Source organism: Argopecten irradians, chromosome 11 (assembly GCF_041381155.1).
Source record: "Argopecten irradians isolate NY chromosome 11, Ai_NY, whole genome shotgun sequence".
Taxonomy (NCBI): Eukaryota; Metazoa; Mollusca; class Bivalvia; order Pectinida; family Pectinidae; genus Argopecten; species Argopecten irradians.
The window spans coordinates 31,493,930-31,514,796 of record NC_091144.1 but is presented as its reverse complement, the minus strand read 5'-3'; the positions used below and the strand labels follow the sequence as shown (position 1 = coordinate 31,514,796).

Sequence of the window (20,867 nt, the reverse complement as noted above, 5' to 3'; positions counted from 1 at the left end):
TAATTATGATTTATAATATACATGTAAATATTAAATGCTCTGATTTGTTTATAAATATCAATATTTGAACTGTTAAACATTGAATTATTTATTTGTCAATATAATCACTAAGAAAATTCCATTCATGTTTTTCTACAACATGATGTGTATCAAAATCAGAGTTGTCTCCCTTCCTATCAATGACATGGGGCTGAATATGTTTAAATGATTATCTTTTAATGGGACGTAAAACACCAATTACCTAATTCAATGGCATATTTAGGATTCTACAATTTTATCTGCTGACAATATGAAAATATTTGATCTAATTAAAGCAATGCCATTTTCAGTTCAAAACAACAGAAAAATTATTTGTTGTCGGTAACAGGAGGAACATTAAAATTTGTAAGCCAGCAATCAACCTGGAAGCACTTGGTTTCAATTGGTGTAAGAGAAAGTGGTAATATACCATCAAACAAATGAAAATTCTTGACTCTACCAATGCTTCTTTCAACGTGTTTTCTAACTTGAGCAATTTCTTTGGTTTTTGGGTTTCAAACACTTCCTTAATTGTAAATTGATTACTTTTTCCTTTAAAAGGTGGTATGTTTAAAGCGCAAAGCCTTTCTTTGAGCAAATCTGCAATTGTAAATCCTTTGTCTGCCATAACATTGTCACCTGGTTCTAACAAATCAAGAAGTCAACTTTCAATAACAATTTGCCTGTCAGAAATTCCACCACCCCAAGCCTCTGATAAGTCTGATCATCACTGCAAGAAACTGATCAATTCGAGGAACAGATGTTAATTGTTCATTGGTCGCTGCCTGTCTGTTGTTGCTGAGTTTTTTCCTCCCCGAAATGTCATTTTCTCTGCTTTTTTTAACAAATAACTGTAAAAAAGAGGGCACAATTTTTAAAATTTATAACTTATACAGCCAAATAATGGAAAAATGAATGCAGAAAATGATATATATGATGTAAATTCACTATATGGAGATAAACCTAGCAGCCCATTTCTTTTAGTCCTACTAGAAATAAGAGACCTGTAGGTAGGGCGTTAGAATTGTAAAAGGCGACTAAATTTAGGATCTTATCTTTTCTCTTCTTCCTAACTGACTTTGTCTTCCTTTTGGTCTTGAGTTGAGCGTTCGCCCCTGTGAGGAAGGCTCTGGGTTCTGTCCCCTGGCAAAGTCGCACCAAAGTCTATAAAAGTGGTAGTTTCTGCTCCTGCTTAGCGCTCAGCATACAGGGAGTGGGACGGCGGGTTCGCCTGTTGTCAGTTTAATGTGACCAGGTGGGGTGTGTGGCTTCAGTGATATAGCACTATAAAAAAGGCAACAGTCCCACTATACAAGAAGACACTACATGAATATACCGCAGTCTTCCTAAAAACGCACCTCGCACAACATACATGCAACACACCGCATACATGCGAAAATCTTAAAATATAGCCCCTATCAAACGTTTACCGAATATGTTCGTATTAACAAATGCCATTATATTTTGACGAAATACTATCGGTATGTACATGTATAATAAAATAATGTGGCTATCAAGTCTTTTTTCCAGTTTGAAAATATTTCATGAACTCATATTTTTGAAATAGACAATAACATTGACCAGCAAGTCCCAGATAATTTTTGATGACTGAATTATCGATTCGAATACTAATATCCTACGATATCAAATATGTACATACCAATCGATACAGACACACAAGGGTGAATAAGTTGCTCATCATTATCATCCCTATATATTAAAGATGCTCCATCGCCGACAGAGCATAAATGATATTCATCATTTGAACAATAATTGATGTTTAATCGTGTATATATGTTTATGTAACACAAAAAAGGATATAAAATTATTTCGCCTTTGGTGCATGCGCAATCAGTACTTCATTCTATATAGGATAAAGTGCCATGGATTTTTTTCGGGGTGCAATTAATTATTTGTCATATTTTTAACTTTAAGTCAAATTAAAAGCTCAAACTTTACAGTGATGGTAACGGTGTAAAGTAAGTAATTTTTAACTTAAAAAATACTTAATCGTCTGCTCCTGCTTTTGATAGTGAAAAGTACCATTTGTCAGCGGTGGAGCAACTTTATTTAATATGTGAGTTTGTATGCATTTTGACCACGTCGTCATGAACAGGAAATTTTGTTTGTTCTTTTTGTGTCTTGATAATGGGACAGATCGCCTCGAAAATTTGACATTATTTTTGTCCATACTAATGGGTATGAGGTATTTTTGAAACCAACATATATTTACGCTTGCGATAAGATTTTACATGTACTTATTTCGCTGGTGATAAGAAATATTTTACGATTACCCCATGTCTGAAATCAATCACCGCAACAATAGCATTACATTAAAAACAAAAGTTTAAATCGCGAAATTGAATCCCCTGTGGAATAACTTAAGACACGAAAATAACTTTCTAAGTGAATTATATTGCATTTTTGTTGCATTTACTCCATCTGAATTGTAAGTGACTATATATGACCTGTGCAACAAAGTTGACAAATTGGTTAAATTGATAGTGTATTTGATAAATCTGTTAGACTTATTTGTTTAATTTGTTAGCTTCAGAGCCTTTTATCACTGAATATATTTCCTCTTTATAACAAGCGACTATACAATTGTCCTCGCAAGCAACTATATATCGCAGTTTCAAAACAATGCAAGTGACTATACAATTTTAACTGATCATCCTATAACTTCAAATTACGATTAAGTAAAAAACATTGTGTCCAATAATATGTATTTCTGTGTTTGATAATATTTTATTCATTTATAAACCTGTGATGGAATTTGAAATAATGAAAGCCAGACAGAATACCTTAAAATACTGCAAAATAATAGGAGAGTATCTACAATTCTACGATTATGAACAGCAGATCAACTCACGAAAACAATACACAAGTACAAGGAGAAATGGCAGTGAATGGATTGCCATGGTGTGACTTTGTAGTTTTGAACCAGTGCAGGTAAAAACAACATCTGTTCACAGAGGATTCAGTTTGATCCAGAATTATGTTTTTAATATGCTGTCCTAAGCTTCAAAACTTTTTACTTTAAGTTTTTATGTAAAAATTAAAACTTCATACATCAGTGTTATGTTCACTGCAATGTCATTTATTGACGTTTTTAATACTACTGTATACGGTGGGATGTGTTGCTTGGTGTCTTCAGCGGCATGCTTCAGTGTTATATAGCACTATAAAAAGGCCAAGAGTTGCACTATTGAAGAGGACAAGACATGAATATATACCGCAGTCTCCCAAAAAACGCACCTCCCACAGCATACACACAACACATTGCATACATCAAAGGCCGTCCTTGCATGACTAAGGCTGTTAATAAGACATTAATAAATCAAACAGCAAACAAATAAATAAATGTACATGACAAATAGTGCAGCTATTGTGCTATTGATCACCCATTTTCCTATAAATGAAAAAATGTTATGGCGTAAATGAATGACATTTTTGGAAGTTATATGTACATCAAAAGCTAGCATCATGCGAAGGTTTCATGGTGTAAAATATGATAACATTGCATTATTTATTTTTCAATATAATCACTCTGACTGTAAAAAAATGACATTTCATGTTTTTATATAACATGCTATGAAACGAAATCAGACAGTTGGCTCCCTTCCTCTCAATGATATTGGGCTCACTATTTATACACATATTCTGTTCTCATCTTGGCCAGGATAGTGTGATTAACTAATTATGATTTATAATATGTAAATATTAAATGCTCTGATTTGTTTATAAATATCAATAATTTGAACTGTTAAACATTGAATTATTTATTTGTCAATATAATCACTAAGAAAATCCCATTCATGTTTTTCTACAACATGATGTGAATCAAAAATCAGAGTTGTCTCCCTTCCTATCAATGACATGGGGCTGAATATGTTTAAATGATCATTTTTTAATGGGACGTAAAAACACCAATTACCTAACTCAATGGCATATGTAGGATTCTACAATTTTATCTGCTGACAATATGAAAATTATTGATCTAATTAAAGCAATGCCATTTTCAGTTCAAAACAACAGAAAAATTATTTGTTAGTCGGGTAACAGGAGGAACATTAAAATTTGTAAGCCAGCAATCAACCTGGAAGCACTTGGTTTCAATTGGTTGCAAAGAGAAAGTGGAAATACACCATCAAAAACAAATGAAAATTCTTTACTCTACCAATGCTTCTCTTCTCACGTATTTTCTAACTTGAGCAATTTCTTTGGTTTTTGGGTTTCAAACACTTCCTTAATTGTAAATTGATTACTTTTTCCTTTAAAATGTGGTATATGTTTAAAGTGCAAAGCCTTTCTTTGAGCAAATCTGCAATTGTAAATCCTTTGTCTGGAGCCCATAACATTGTCACCTGGTTCTAACAAATCAAGAAGTCAACTTTCAATAACAATTTGCCCTGTCAGAAATTCCACCACCCTAAGCCTCTGATAAGTCTGATCATCACTGCAAGAAACTGATCAATTAGAGGAACAGATGGTTCATTGTTTATTGGTCGCTGCCTGTCTGTTGTTGCTGAGTTTTTTCCTCCCCGAAATGTCATTTTACTCTGCTTTTTTAAACAAATAACTGTAAAAAAGAGGGGCACAATTTTTAAAATTTATAACTTACACAGCCAAATAATGGAAAAATGATAGCAGAAAATGATTATACGAATTCACTATATGGAGATAAACCTAGCAGCCCATTTCTTTTAGTCCCTAGAAATAAGAGACCTGTAGGTAGGGCGTTAGAATTGTACCTGCTGCCCCTATTGAATGATCGTAAAAGGCGACTACATTTAAGATATTATCTTTTCTCTTCTTTCTAACTGACTTTTATCTTTCCTAATGCCTCCTTGGCACCGCCTCACTTTTGGCCTTGAGTTGAGCGTTCGCCCCTGTGAAGAAGGCTCTGGGTTTCTGTCCCCTGGCCGAGACACACCAAAGTCTGTAAAAGTGGTAGTTTCTGCTCCTGCTAAGCACTCAGCATACAGGAAGTGGGACGACTGGTTTGTTTGTTTGTTTGTTTGTTTGATTGATTAATTAACGTCCTATTAACAGCTATGGTCAGGGACGACTGGTTCGCCCGTTGTCAGTATAATGTGACCGGGTGGAGTGTGTTGCTTGGTGTCTTCGGCGGCATTCTTCAGTGATATAGCACTATGAAATGGGCAAGAGTTCCACTATACAAGAAGACACATCATGAATATACCGCAGTCTCCCAAACCACGCACCTCGCACAACATACACGCAACACACCGCATACATGGGAGGCCGTCCTTACATGACCATAGCTGTTAATATGACGTTAATTAATCAAACAAACAAACATACAGAATTTGAGAATTTCTAACGTTTGTTTGTTGTGTATCTACATCGCTATTGTTTTCTATTACATGTACCCCATTGGCTTCCTGATGTGTTTTGTCCAGTCCATTCCCATAGTCTACCACAAGTTCATCCTTGTTTGATTCACAAGACCTGGTAACAATAAACACATTTTCTGTGTCATTATCTTATGATTTAATAGTTGAAAGGACCTCTTTCACGAACAATGGAAATTTGCCCACGAACCCATTTTATTAAAACTAAATGTTACATGTAGCAACATTAGTGCAAACCCTTGAAATACGTTTAAAAAATTCAAAAGGTCCCAGGGGCCTGTGCTATGGCCAAATTAATGTTGCCCAGTAGAGGTGTATGACAGGGTTCCCTTTTTGATCCAAAAAGGTATCAAAATAATGTTTTATGTACATAAAACTATTATTTCCTTGGCCCTGCAGGTAGGGCGTAAGAATTGTACCTGCTGCCCATATTGCATGATCGTAAAAGGCGACTAAATTTAGGATCTTATCTTTTCTATTCTTCCTAACTGACTTTATCCTTCCTAATGCCTCCCTTGGCACCACCCGCCTCACTTTTGGCCTTGAGTTGAGCGTTCGCCTCTGTGAGGAAGGCTCTGGGTTGTGTCCCCTGGCCGAGACACACCACCAAGTCTATAGTGGTAGTTTCTGCTCCTGCTTTAGCGCTCAGCAAAAAGGGAGTGGGACGACTGGTTCGCGGCTGCGGATTGTCAGTATAATGTGACCGGGTGGGGTGTGTTGCTTGGTGTCTTTGGCGGCATGCTCCAGTGATATAGCACTATAAAAAGGGCAAAAGTTCCACAAGTACAAGAAGACACAACATGAATATTACCGCAGTCTCCCGAAACACCGCACCTCGCACAACATACACGCAACACAGCGCATACATGGGAGGCCGTCCTTACATGACCATTAGCTGTTAATAGGACGTTAATTAATCAAAACAAACAAACAAACAAACAAAGTATTATTTCCTGAAGAGTATAAAATACATCACAAATATGTAGGCAAAATGTGACAAATAAAAATTTTGGCTACATTTTAAAGACAGAAAATATCGAAATTTTGGGTGTTTATTTTCGGCCATGTCAATTATTAACAATGGTGATTCACCCACTTCCAGTTTGAGTGCACAAAAATATTTTCTAAAAAGTTGGCTCATTACCTGAAGTAAATATTGTGGAAAATTTCAGAAAAATTGTGGACCGGTAAATTTGTCGTTTAAAGGTTTATAATATAAAGATACAATCACGTTTTGATGGTTACGTAATACCTCGAACAAGATGTTATTTACCTGTACGCAAACTCATTCATCAAACTCACCTGTAATTATCTAGCCGTGGGCAATTTGCTATTTAATGGACTATAGCGGGTATTTGCTATTTTTTAGGACACCCGTTCAATGGATCGTTATTTGAATAATGGAAAGCCCATACATCTGTGTTATGCTAGGTTTTTTTATTGACACCTCCATTTAAAATGTAGTTGTGAAAGCAAAAGGAAATAAAATATCCCTATCATACATGTGTATCTCTAGGAATGTGTATTATGTCGTACGCATGTAAAACATTTAAAAAAAATTCAGCAACAAAGAAATATTTCAACATAAGGTTTAATCTTGAAAATTATTCCAGTTAACTTCTGTAATCACGAAATCTTGGCTTGTACGTGTAGCAATCTTATGTAATTTCTAAGGGAGTCACCGTATATAATCTATCGTCATACACAAAGGGTTATATTCCTTCTCATTTAGATTATTCGTAGAGGGATACCAAATGTTCTGGTAGTTCAATTGGAGAGAACGAGTCATCTGATCTCACCTGATATTCACTAACATTTTCCTGGGGATTTTCAATACATATTTTAACTACTTGAATACCAGCAACCACTAATCCACTGTGTAAAACACAATCTTGATCAGTTAAATTAGGTAAACACAAAGGAATAGCTCATTTTGTTGGATTGACAAGACTCTTAGCCACTAACACTTCATGTTTTTCCATGAATGTTGGTGCAGCTTCTACTAGAGCAGTTGTCTCCCTAAATATTGGATCCATAATTCTTCCAGGAACAATAATTTCACTTTTGGAGGGCATTTTTACCTCTTCAGACAGCGATACTCTACAACAAGTAGGTGCGATTCCATTCTGAAATCTAAAACACTCTCTAATATGGAGATAATTCTCTTTCAATGACAGAGCTGTTATATGCTCAGTCATGAAATCTAGACCAATTATACCTTGTTGGCCTATATAAGCGACAATAAACTCATGGGTTATTGTAGTCTTTCCAAAAGTAATTTCTAGCATACAGTTGCTGTAACCAATTTAGCTGGTTCAATCTGTAGATTAGTGAATACCTTCATTTTTTGATGAATGCTTGACTAAGAATACTGATTCTGGCTCCAGTATCAATCAGTAATTATATAGTATCATTGGATTACTAGGAACAAGGATTGTTGGTATGTACCAAGATTTGTAATCAGTATACTCCTTTATACTGATTACAAATCTTGGTACATACCAACAATCCTTGTTCCTAGTCAATGATACTACTGACTGTTATATCATGGGTCCCTTCCTGATTTCCTGCTGACTTTTGACCCTCAAACCCAGCATTGAGAAATTTCTCGAATTCGAGTGACATAGGTGGTTTATTTGTTCGTGTTTGTTCTCCTCCGAGATCTAATTGCTATGGTTCTGTGAAGTCTGATTATGTTTACCCCATGGATTGCTTGGAAAACTCTGGTTATTGGCTCAGTTACCTCCCCTGGATTGATTCTGGTTATGACTCCAGTTACATCCATTAGATTGGTTCTGATTGTGGACCCAGTTATTTCCCCTGTGTGAGTTCTGGTGTTCCAGTTAATTTCTCTTTTTGTACTGTGATCGGAATTTCTCTTTTGTACTTGGGCTTTGGTTTCTACTATCCCCGATAGTGTTAACAAGTTGCTGTGTGGACTGGTTCAAAGTTCCTATATATTTGTTTAAGGTTTGAATGTCAATGCCTGATGTTCTGTGTTAGGTTTTTGTGTTACTATGTTATTGACTGTTACATTGGATTCTGTGTCTAACACATGAACTAACCTACAACGCTGTCTGTCTGCTTGTTTATTGGCTTCAAGACGGATAGCATGCATTTAAGCCACATTTTATGACTTTAAGGTTAAGTTCTCTTAACTTCATTCTGGTTTCAAACTCTGGAATAGAGTCAATAAAATGGTCCAGTGCAAACACATTAAACAAATTTGGATCAGAAGCTGTTGGTTATGCTCGCCTTGTCAATTTCTTATGTCTTGTGCCAGTTCAGCTAGTGACTCAATTTTACTTCGTGTAATTGTTTGTAATTTTGCTCTCAACATTTCTGCTCTTTCCTCATAACCTACAACGCTGTCTGTCTGCTTGTTTATTGGCTTCAAGACGGATAGCATGCATTTAAGCCACATTTTATGTGTCTTTAAGGTTAAGTTCTCTTAACTTCATTCTGGTTTCAAACTCTGGAATAGAGTCAATAAAATGGTCCAGTGCAAACACATTAAACAAATTTGGATCAGAAGCTGTTGGTTATGCTCGCCTTGTCAATTTCTTATGTCTTGTGCCAGTTCAGCTAGTGACTCAATTTTACTTCGTGTAATTGTTTGTAATTTTGCTCTCAACATTTCTGCTCTTTCCTCATAACTAAACTTTACATTTAATGCTTTGAAGTCATGTTTTTGTGTAGTGTTTAGTTCTGTGAGGATAATTTTGGCTGAACCTTTTAGACTATACCTACTCGCCTGGTATAGAGCTTTAGACTGATTGTCCCAATTATTTATCTGTGATATTGTTTCGAATTGGGAAAGGTAATCTTCAAAATCATCATCTCCATCATAGATTGGCGGTTTTATTTTAATGGATTTCATCTCCCTTGAATAATAGTGAGGAATACCTAAATTCTGGTCATCATTTAAATGAGAAGGAAATATATTCTTCATTTGAGAAATTGCTAACCACTCTAGGTTCATTGCCAATTTTAGATACCTATTGTTCCAGGAAATTCATTTTTGATCTAGAGATATAAAACCCCTTTTCAATTCATGTAACTCTCTGTGTAAATCAATCTTCAATTCAATTTTGAGGTTGAGAAGAGTTTTCTTGTTATCTTTCCGAATTTAGCAAATTGTTCAATTTCATTAAAAATATTTTCTCTGTTATTTCAGATATACTACATTTGTAGTTACAGTATCTGGTATCTGTTTTGGTTTTTTTTTCTTTTTCTATTTACATTTAACCCAATAACTACTACCGGTGATGTGCAGGAGAGAAAAAATACCACCCATAATCTTCTTAGTATTGACCATTTATAATTGTTTTAGTTGAGGCAGTCTTTTTTTGACCTTCCCTTCCTATAGACCTGCTCACATTAGGAATGTCTATATCTTCTGTGGTAAAAACTTTTCCCTTTGTTTTCTTGAAATAAACGATGGCCATTCCTAAAACAGCTGCCATAGTGATACAAAAACCTGGAAAAGAGAGAAGATATAAATAAAGACTCACTGACTTTAGAAGTACTAAATAAAAATCAGAAACCAGGTTCGTGTGCAAAAATACATAATTTTGATTTACTTTAAAAAAAATCAGAAACAAGACATATTGTATAAGAGACAAATAATCCTGACCTGCAAGTAGGAAAGACTTTTCATAGGATCCAGTATGATCAATCACTACACCTTAAAAAGAAAGAAAAACATGAATGGTTGTTATTGAAATAACAGCATGAACATTTCTTAACCTTGGCATCAGTGATGCTATTTCATGTGTCATATCCTATTTATTACATGTTCAATATCATGTGATAAATATTATACAATAAGTTTTCTTACCCCTGGCCGAGACACATCATAGTCTATAAAAGTAATCCATTTTGCTTCTCTTTTGCGATCGGCATAAAGGGAGTTTTGTTTGTTTTCTTGAGTCAATTAACGTCCTATTAACAGCCAGGGTCTTGTAAGAACGGCCTCCCGTGTAAGCGGTGAGTAGTGTGTTTAAAAAAGGTGGTGTGTGTTTTGGAAGACTGCAGTACATTCGTGTTGTGTATTATTATATACTGTAACCTTTTTTACAGAGTTATGAAGCATGCTGCCGAAAACACCAAACAACACATCCCAACAGGTCACATTATACTTAAAACCAGTGTAGACTTTATTGAGTCTCTACCAGGGAACAGAACCAGAGCCTATCGCACAGGAGAGAACGCTCTACAGAAGGCAAAAAGTGAGGCAGTGTCAAGGGAGACGTTAGAAAAAAGAGAAAAGCTAATAAGTCGCCTTTTACGATCATGCAATAGGGGCAGCAGATACAATAACGCCCTACCTGCAGGTCTGATAAAGGGAGTGGGACGACTGGTTCGCCCATTGTCAGTATAACAAGCGTGTCAATCTACGTCATAGTTCTGTTGGTAGCACAAATTTATAATACAAATGACAGCCATTTTTATCCCCCAATTTGTCTTGTGTTGTATTTAAAAAGACATTGTCAGTGTAAGACATACCTAAAGTTAACTTTAGTCAGTGTCACATGTAATGTGACCGGGTGGGGTGTGTTGCTTGGTGTCTTCGGCGGCATGCTTCAGTGATATAGCACTATAAAAAAGGGCAACAGTTCCACTATACAAGAAGACACAACATGAATATACCGCAGCCTCCCACAACACGCACCCCGCACAATATACACGCAACACACCGCATACATGGGAGGCCGTCCTTGCATGACCATAGCTGTTAATAGGACGTTAATCAATCAAACAAACAAACACATATTCATCGTTAATACGGGCATACGTTTAACAGGTAAGGAAGCAATCCAGAAAATTAGAGGCTTAAAAGGAAATAATCATTAGGTTAAATTTGGTCGTGTATTCTCAAATAATTAAGCTCCTTTAAGATTCGGTTGGGATCGAGTACCGTTGACAGTATTAGTCAGCGAGATAGCGAAACAGGCAGAATTTGTCGCTATTTCAAGCCGAAATAACATTTACATACCATAGTCTGCAAAAATCAATTTCAATTACAGGTTTACGACGCCCAAAACACAATACTAAAAATGCTGAAAGGTTGTTTACTTAGCCTTGTATCCCATTTCCAGAAAATAGGATAAGTATCTATAAAATGCTGTGAACACCCAACAAAAAATCATTCGATCTCAATATTTTAGCTCACATTGAAGACAATTCCTTACTGGTCACTATGATATATGATATGATGGGATTATGGGCGTAATTTATTTCCTATCCAAAAGTTGAATTACGAGGATTCGTGTGAAAATCGTTAGTCGGAAAAGTACACGCTACATCCCCAGGTCACGATTCTCCAATGAGCACAGACCTAATAAAATTACCATCCATTTAACGAATGCATCCTTGAAGCGCAAATCATCAATATAAACTCACTTACTTATAAAAATTGCATATTTGTATCCCTTAGCGATCCCTATGTCCCATTTATTGTCATGCAAACAGATGTTCACATATCTCGGCCATTTTTTGGTCATCTGACCATAGGTCATGGTGGTCTATTGCGATAGTCTTTTGTCTTTCGTCGTCCGTTGTCTGTTAACATTTCCTTGTGAACGCGATAATTTGGATAAATATAAACCGAGCTTAACGAAACTTTGTAGACTAACATTGGAAAGATCTCGGACGGTTTCGAAAATTAGCCTGATTCGACAGTAATTTACGGAGTTATTGACCTTTGCACAAATAATTATTATTGGACCTTGTGAACGCGATAACTTTAGTAAAAATAAACCGAGCTTAATGGAACTTTGTGTGTAGACTAACGTTGGAAAGATCTCGGACGAGTTTGAAAATCACAATGATTCAACGGTATTAGATTTACGTAGTTCGCCCTTGTGAGGGAAGCTCTGAGTTCTGTCCCCTGGTCGAGACACACCGAAGTCTATAAAAGTGGTAGTTTATGCTCCTACTTAGCGCTCAGAATAACGGTAGTGGGACGACTGGTTTGCCCGTTGTCAATATAATGTGACCGGATGGGGTGTCTTCTTCTGCAACCTGCTTTATTGATATAGCACTATAAAAAGGGCAAGACTAACACATTACAAGAAGACTCATCACGAACATATCGCAGTCTCCCAAAAAATGTCATTGCATGAATCTGACTGTTAGTGGGACGTTAGAATAATCAAACAAACAAACACATAACTTTTTGTATCAAATATCCGCTGACCGTTACGTAAGGCCTATGGCCCTCTTGTTTGTCTGTCGTTGCCGTTTTGGTACAAGCTATCTGATTGACTCCGTGGTGCGAGTGGACCAATCAGAGAGCTTGTATCATCTTGCTTTCGTCGTAAACCTGTGATTCAATCAACAAATACAAACATTGCATCCACGGGGCACTTACTGATCATGCAGTGGTTTCTAACGCACTTTATGGGGAACAAAATGTGTTACCTGCGATTGGCGGTCCGATGAGTGAACCAACTCCACAGAAGAACAGGTATATCCCAACACCATTGGCCAGTTCAGACACACCGACAAGGTCTATAATGATTGTGTTCATTACGGAATAACAACACCCGAAGTACATTCCAAGCAAAACTGCATACACGAGTTGTCCTGTATAGGTCGTAGCGTATAATGGGACGAGAAGAGTTGATAAACCGAGCAGGCCAAAAGTTCCAAAATATATCACAATTTCATCTATACCTTCATCCTGAGCGGCCATTCCCGTTAAAATTCGCGATGCACAGTCACATATCCCACTTACCGAAATCAGGAAAGATGCACTTAAAGGGGACGCTCCCATCTCTATAGCATATCTGGGTAAATGTACATAGACAAGATAAACCCCGGCACAAGCCAAAAACATACTCACACATAAACATAGAAATGGAATATTCTTCAGGAGGCTGAATGAAGGTAATGCACTTTTTAAAATATCACATCTTTGTTCTTGCTTTGACTTAGTGTACTTCATCTGCTGGTGTTCCGATTCTAATTCCGAGGGGAAAAGCAAGCAAGCAAAAACTGCCCCTTGTAACGCGATTGCAGCTACTATGAAAAAGAATCCGTTGTTGCCGTATTCTTCTCGGGCGGCTTCTATAACTGGGACGAAGACGAATGTACCAACTCCACAACCGGACACTGCAATACCAGTCGCCATATTTCTTTTGAAATGAAAGTTGAACCCGAGAACTACCACGGACGCTGTGTAAATCAACCCTGATCCTATCCCTAAAAGAATAAATATGGCGGTAAATAATCGATATTTCACTGTAACATCTAGGAAATGTGTCAGTGTAATGTGACCGGGTGGGGTGTGTTGCTGGGTGTCTTCGGTAGCATAGTTCATTGATATAGCACTATAAAAAGAACAACAGTTCCACTATACAAGACACAACACGAGCGTACCGCAGTCTCCCAAAACACGCATCTCGCACCTTACACACTGCATAAATAGGAGGCCGTCCTAACATGACCATAGCTGTTAATAGGACGTTAAAATAATCAAACAAATATAAATATTCACCAACATTGTAAGCTGACTAATATAAGAAAAATAAGTACAAAAATGTTCTTATTTCATCGTAATTGATGGGAGTTATTTGTTTGTTTGGTTCAATTAACATCCTATTAACAGCCAAGGTTATGTAAGGAAGGCCTCGAATGTATGCGGTGTGTTGCATGTATGAAGTGCTGATGCGTGCTTTGGAAAACTGAGGTATATTCGTGTTTTGTCTTCTTGTATATTGGAACTCTTGTCCTAAATTACGAAATCTTGGGCCAGCTTGAAAATTGGCTTGATTTGATTGTAAATTACATAGTTATTGTCTTATTCATTATTGAAACTGTTAATGGTAAGGTTAACTAATAAACCCGAAAGTTCACATAAAATAGTTTCCTATTTCGTGTGAAAGACATCAGTTGGATAAAGATGCTCCACCGCTGACAAATGGTATTTTTCCTCTATCAAAAACAGCAGTAGACGATTGAGTATTTTTTTTTCGGTTACAAAAGTTACTTACTTTATACCATTACTAGCAATGAAAAATTTGAGCTTCTAATTTTATGTCAAGATAACATATTAAAAATAATTAATTGCATCCCGAAAAAAATTTCATTGTGCTATGTCCTATATGGAATGAAATACTGATTGCGCATGCATCTAAAGCAAAATGTTTTTTTGTGTTAATTAGACATATATACACACAATTTGACACCAATTACTGTTCAAATGGTCAGTGTGATTTATGTTCTGTCGGCGGTGGAGCATCTTTAATAAATGACATAAATGTAACTAATTTGTGCTTAATGCCAGATGACCGTTAAGGCCAATTGCAATCTTGTAGTTATATAATGTCGTTTTCACATCGCGTACCGTGTTTTTATTACTAGTCACTAGTAACGTTATCTAATTAAGTCAAACAAATTAATTCTTTATTTATTTAAAGAGGATTACATATAGGTTACTAGATGCTTTACTCAACATGAAACAAACATATATATATAGTTACAACCAAATATTTGTATCGCACATAATCGCATTGCTTTACACACACACCATTACACACATGATACACCTTCACATATGCCCTCACACCTACAAATGGAAAGATATAGATAGAGGGATGAGAAAAAGGGGAGGGGACTATTATCAGAACATGTTTTAATTTACAATGTACTCGAAAACATGGTCAGATATTTTTTTGTTTTTTTAAGTTTCATTAAGGGTCTCTGATCCAAATTAAAGTATTTGGATTAGAACACATGGTATCAACCCTAAAATAAGGTTATGATTGACATTTGAAGCAATTTCATGGCATACAGCAAGTTTGGACGTATTTAATAAGATTTTGACAAATCGTTACTTACATAAATCTTTTCATTGATATTTAAATGATTTTTTCCTCACCTGCGATTCCTCCAAAGAATACAAATACCAGCTCTAGGGAGGGGAGGAAAGCACAGCTGACGAATGAGGCTGCCGTCATTACATCTCCGACAATCATAACCACACGACAACTGAACTTGTTGATCAGGACACTGGCTAGTACCCCTGTGTATGACAAACAAAACAACAAATAATACGTATATAAAAATATATTTTAAGTTAATAAGCCAATAACTTGGCAAAGCAACGTAAGCAGCGCGTTAAGATTTAACATCACATTATGATTTTTGTTGGATAAAATTATCCGGCAGACTTCACATCCCGTGGATAATAGGCAAATCATTTTATCTCGAATAAGATTTGTAACTAGAACTGTCGACAGAGTGGACGACTAATACCACCGCTGCACAAATTCAGTTTTAACTCCATTTATAGGGGACATTGCAGAACTCTATATAGTTTACTCAGCCCCTTTATGCCAGGGCTCTGTGTACCAAATTTTACAAAAGTCTGTCAAGTAGTTGAAAAAGAGTTCGCCGAACGAAGTTGTGTCTACAGACAGACAGACAGACAGACGGAAAACCAAATTCAAATATACCACCTTAACTTAGTTGCGGAGGTATAATCGCAATCGATGGAAGAGAAAATGATTACCGGACAGGCCATATATCTTGTAACGTCATCATTTTAATGCACATTTATCTCCAAACCAACTATATTTCCTTCCGACCTGTTCCGATGTCATGGATGCATTTGTCGAAATTTCTAGCTTTGGACTGTGATACGTCGGAAAATATCATCAACCATTAGCATGGTTGTTTGTTTGATGATTGTAACGTCCTATTAACAGCCAGGGTCATGTAAGGTTGGCCTCCCATGTATGCAGTGTGTAGCGTGTGTGCGAGATGCGTGTTTTGAGAGACTGCGGTATATTCATGTTATGTCTTCTTGTATAGTGTAACCGTGCCCTTTTTATAGTGCTAAATCACTGAAGCATGCCGCCGAAGACACCAAGCAACACACCCCACCCGGTCACATTATACTGACAACGGGCGGACCAGTCGTTCCACTCCTTGTGTGCAGAGCGCTAAGCAGGAGCAGAAACTACTACTTTTATGGACTTTGGTGTGTCTCGGCCAGGGGACAGAACCCAGGGCCTTCCTCAAGAGGCGAACGCTCAACTCAAGGCCAATAGTGAGGCGGTGCCAAGGGAGGCATTAGGAAAGATAAAGTTGATTAGGAACAAGAGAAAAGATGAGATCCTAAATTTAGTCGCCTTTTACGATCATGCAATAGGGGCAGCAGGTACAATTCTAACGCCCTACCTGCATGGCCAGGGTCCCATGGAATTAGTATACTTTTTCTATAAAGTGATCGGATGAGTTTGTTGTTTGTCTTCTATTTTGTACCTGTGATCGACAGCATGCCTAGGTATATACTTGAAGCCCATGATGTTTTCTCTATGTCCTCGTCAAAGCGCTCTAACAGGGCGTTGTGGATAACACCAACAGAATACTGAAAAGAGGCAGTAATCGCATGCGAACCAAACGACGCGGCCATCACAACCCAGGACCTTCCTTTATCTGCCACGCTTAGACGACTCGGACGACGGTCTGGCATTATACAAACTGAAAGACACAAATCGTATTTTATCATCTCTACTTTGATCAATCATAAAGATACAGCTGGTAAGATATAAGCACCGAAACCTTATTTACTGTATAAGTTCTTTACATTCTAAATTAAATCTAAACACGAAGCCCAATGGGCTTTAATTATCAACTGACTATCACTACAGAAAGACATACAGTATACTGAAGTACACAGTTATCGTTAAAAGTTGATCCTATTTGATCCATATGACCTTGAATGAAGGTCAAGGTCGACATTCATATGAACAAGGTAGGTAACCCTTGATACCAGCGTGTTACAGCTCCAATTTCGAATCTCTGTGCTTCTTACTTATTTATAAAAAGTTGTTTCAAGGTTATTAATCAATTTGACCCCGTTGGCCTTCAAAGTCAATTATTTGAACATAATTGGTAACCCTTCATCCCAGCATGATATAGTCGCATTATTCTGTCAAAAGCAAAACAGCCGCCGCACTCCATTTAAGTGTTAATCAATAACGAATTCAGTTATTTTATATGTTGTGGACATAAGCCGAAAACTGTACAATATATGGGAGAGAGAACTGTATCGAGGCCTGTCAGGTCCGAGATCTGTTCTCTCTCCCACATATTGTACAGTTTTCGGCTTCCGACATAAGTCTTTGTGTTAATAAAGTAAACTTTTATTTCTAATAAAAGCAAGGTTTTTTTTTTGCTTTTGTCTATGAGCTCGAATGTGCATTCAACCAAAACAAATCCGATATAGACAATGGCAACATAGAATTACCTTTGCCTGTGTTACATTTTGTATATGTGAGGGATATTTCTTTCTCAATTTAAACGATATATATAGATAGAAGGGTCAGGATGACCTTTTGTCATCATTCACCGTCCGTCGCTCTGGTTCTGTCCCCTGGCCGAGACACACCAAAGTCTATAAAAGTGGTAGTTTCTGCCCTGTTAGCGCTCAGCAAAAAGGGAGTGGGACGACTGGTTCGCCCGTTGTCAGTATAATGTGACCGGGTGGGGTGTGTTGCTTGTGTCTTCGCGGCATGCTCCATGATATAGCACCGTGCGCCGTGCGTAAAATTTTCATTCTAACGACTTCTTCTCAATATCTAAAAGGCCAAGGGTACTGATATTTATCCTGTAGCATGCTTGGATGCAGGGCTACCAAGTTTGTTCAAATGAATGACATTGACCTTCATTCAAGGTCACAAGGGTCAAATAGGCTAAAACCTTTTAACGACTTCTTCGGAAGTCTGAAAGGCCAAGGATACTCATAGTGGGCTTGCAGCATGCTTTGATGAAAGACTACCAAGTTTGTTTGAATTAATGACTGTCATTCATGGTCACAGGTTTCAAATAGATAAAAAATCCTTAAACGACTTCTTGAGAATAACTAGGAGGCCTAGAAACCCGATATTTGGCCTGTGACATGCTTGGATGGAGAGCTACCAAGTTTGTTTAAAAGAATGAATGACCTTGACCTTCATTCAAGGTCACAGGGGTCAAATAGGCTAAAATCTTGAAATAACTTTTTGAGAATGATAAGGCCTAGAGACCTGATATTGGGCATGTGACATGCTGGGATGAAAAGCTACAATATTTGTTTGTTGGTTTTTTTTTAATGACACTGATCTTCATTCACAGGGGTCAAATAGGCTAAAATCTTTAAACGACTATGTTGTTTTGTGCCAATAGTCAGATGACCGTTAAGGCCCATGGGTATTACATGAAAAGAACATGTCTTTCCAATGTCTGATGTGGTAAAGAAATGACATATGAAACTAGACTTGCAATTTAGGCGTTTGTTTGAAAGCATCTTGCTAAAATGATCGCATATAACAGTGATTTTTAGGCCAGTTCAAAACAGTCGATGCCCCCGGAACTTTCATTGAATTCAGAGAATTTAAAATTACAACTTCTCTGGGGACAATTTTGGATTTATTTATACCATGTGCAATTTCATTCAATAAGCCAATGGGATTTAGCTGAAATTCTGAAATATTGTTGAAACAACACCAAAATAAGTGTAAAACTACTGTGTAGATGATTCGGAAATTTAAAATCAAATGTGGTGTGCAAAAACAGCAAGGTGAATTCATAATAAGGAGGAAAACTCTATCTGGGATATATACAGAAATTCTGTGGATGTGTTTAATTCTGCATCCATCAATAGAGGATTAAATTCTCTTCATATTCATTGTGTGGGATTTTTTCGTAATCTGGATTAAAAAAAAATAATAGAATATTCTGGCAGGTTGTGTGTTAACATATTTATGGGATTATGCCCGGAGATATAGACTCAAGGATAAGGTCCAAAATTCGATCTCGCAAATTCACTCAGAAATTTTACTTTGACATGATAATTTACTTTGAAATTTGACTATTGGTTCCAAAACTGTTTTCATAAGGCTTGAAACATGATAATTTACTTTGAAATATGAATATTGGTAGAAAAACTGTTTCTTATAAGGCTTGGTTCAAGAAAAACATAATTGTAGTATATGAAATTAATGAAGGATAGTGACACGCTTACTTTTTACTGTTTTGATGAATTGATACAAATCTATCAGATTAGTACTAATTTTGTGGAATATCACGTTTTTAGTACTCTGCTATCAGAGAATACCTGAATTAGGCTGACTCTGAAATATGTCAAATTTGTTTCCTACTTACATTAAATATTTCATATTGATCTGTACAATGTAATGAAAAAATAACATACTCCTACCAGGAGGAGAAGATGGGAAGACTTAATTAGTTCAGTCGAACCATTTGAAATGGGTTGATATTTCTAAAATTTCCTTTACAGTAACGAAAATTATAAGCTTCAGTGGTTTCAATATATATATTATAGCAGATTCACTCAGCAATTTTACTTTGACATGATAATCTACTCTGAAAAAACATTGTGTTACAAATTATATAAGTACATTTGCCTAGTACAGAATAGTACGTACATGTATTACAAATTTCATTTATATTTTAAACACCTCCGAATTTTCATTTCATTTGCATAAACAACCAAACGATAAGATTTCGTTATAAAATGACACTTAATCCTCTAAACAATAGAACAGCCAACTCTAGATCACTGCTTATTGTTTTGATATTTTTCCAAAAGAATTTATGATTTGTCCTTCTTTATATGTATATATTTTCTACTTGTCAAATTTTTTGAAATTGATATTTATATATTATGTTTCTCTATACAATGTATTTGTCAAAGAGAACTAATAAAGAAACTTGATGTGGTCATGATCAATGTATCACACCTTCACGCTTGGCTGCACACTGCTACAGATACGAGAGATGTATATATAGGTTGGTTATCTATCCTTTAATCTTTGAAATACTTTTCTCGAAAACCCAGCTCCCTACCGCTCCGAACTGCTGTAAATGAAAATGTGTATGAGCAAGGGACGTCAGAACATTATATAACATGTGTCGAGAATATGTATAACAGTATTTACATTAAAACCTATCTATTAAAACCACCCAGTGGTCCGAGTAAAAGTGGTCTTAATAGCGAGGTGGTCTTAATTCTGAGGTGGACCAGGTTTCTTCTATGATCATGACGATCAAGAACAGAAACTCTGTATCCTAGCTGACCGGTACATAATATATGTACTGTATTTTTGTTTAAAAATTGAAATTTTATGAAAAATGCAATATACATGTATATATAAATGTATATTATAAATATATTTTTTTTATTTTTTTTTTCAATTTTTTGCATTTAACACATTTACAAATACATGGGACATCAACATAAACTTGACATGACATATACATTACATTTATATAAAAAACATAAGAAACATAACATAGCATGCTGAGTATGTACATGTACGTGTGGGGAAAAAAACCAGTTTGATATATTTTGGTTAAGATAAATTTGCAAATTACTATATTTGATCAATTAGTTTTGTCGGCCATTAGAATCTTAATCATATCATATTTTAATGCATGCGTATCTAATCAAAACCA

The 20,867-nt window shown here is 36.2% G+C and overlaps 1 protein-coding gene across 1 annotated transcript; it reads right to left on the bottom strand.

Moving 5' to 3' along the window:
* Nucleotides 1–8,901: 8,901 nt before the first annotated feature.
* LOC138335799 (monocarboxylate transporter 12-like) lies at nucleotides 8,902–16,045 on the bottom strand. Its single transcript, XM_069284961.1, has 4 exons — nucleotides 15,283–16,045; nucleotides 12,822–13,604; nucleotides 10,033–10,083; nucleotides 8,902–9,876 (listed from the first exon to the last, which is right to left on the bottom strand). The coding sequence occupies exons 1-4, from the start codon at nucleotides 15,377–15,379 to the stop codon at nucleotides 9,701–9,703; spliced, it is 1,107 nt and encodes a 368-aa protein (XP_069141062.1). The 5' UTR covers nucleotides 15,380–16,045; the 3' UTR covers nucleotides 8,902–9,700.
* Nucleotides 16,046–20,867: the final 4,822 nt, after the last annotated feature.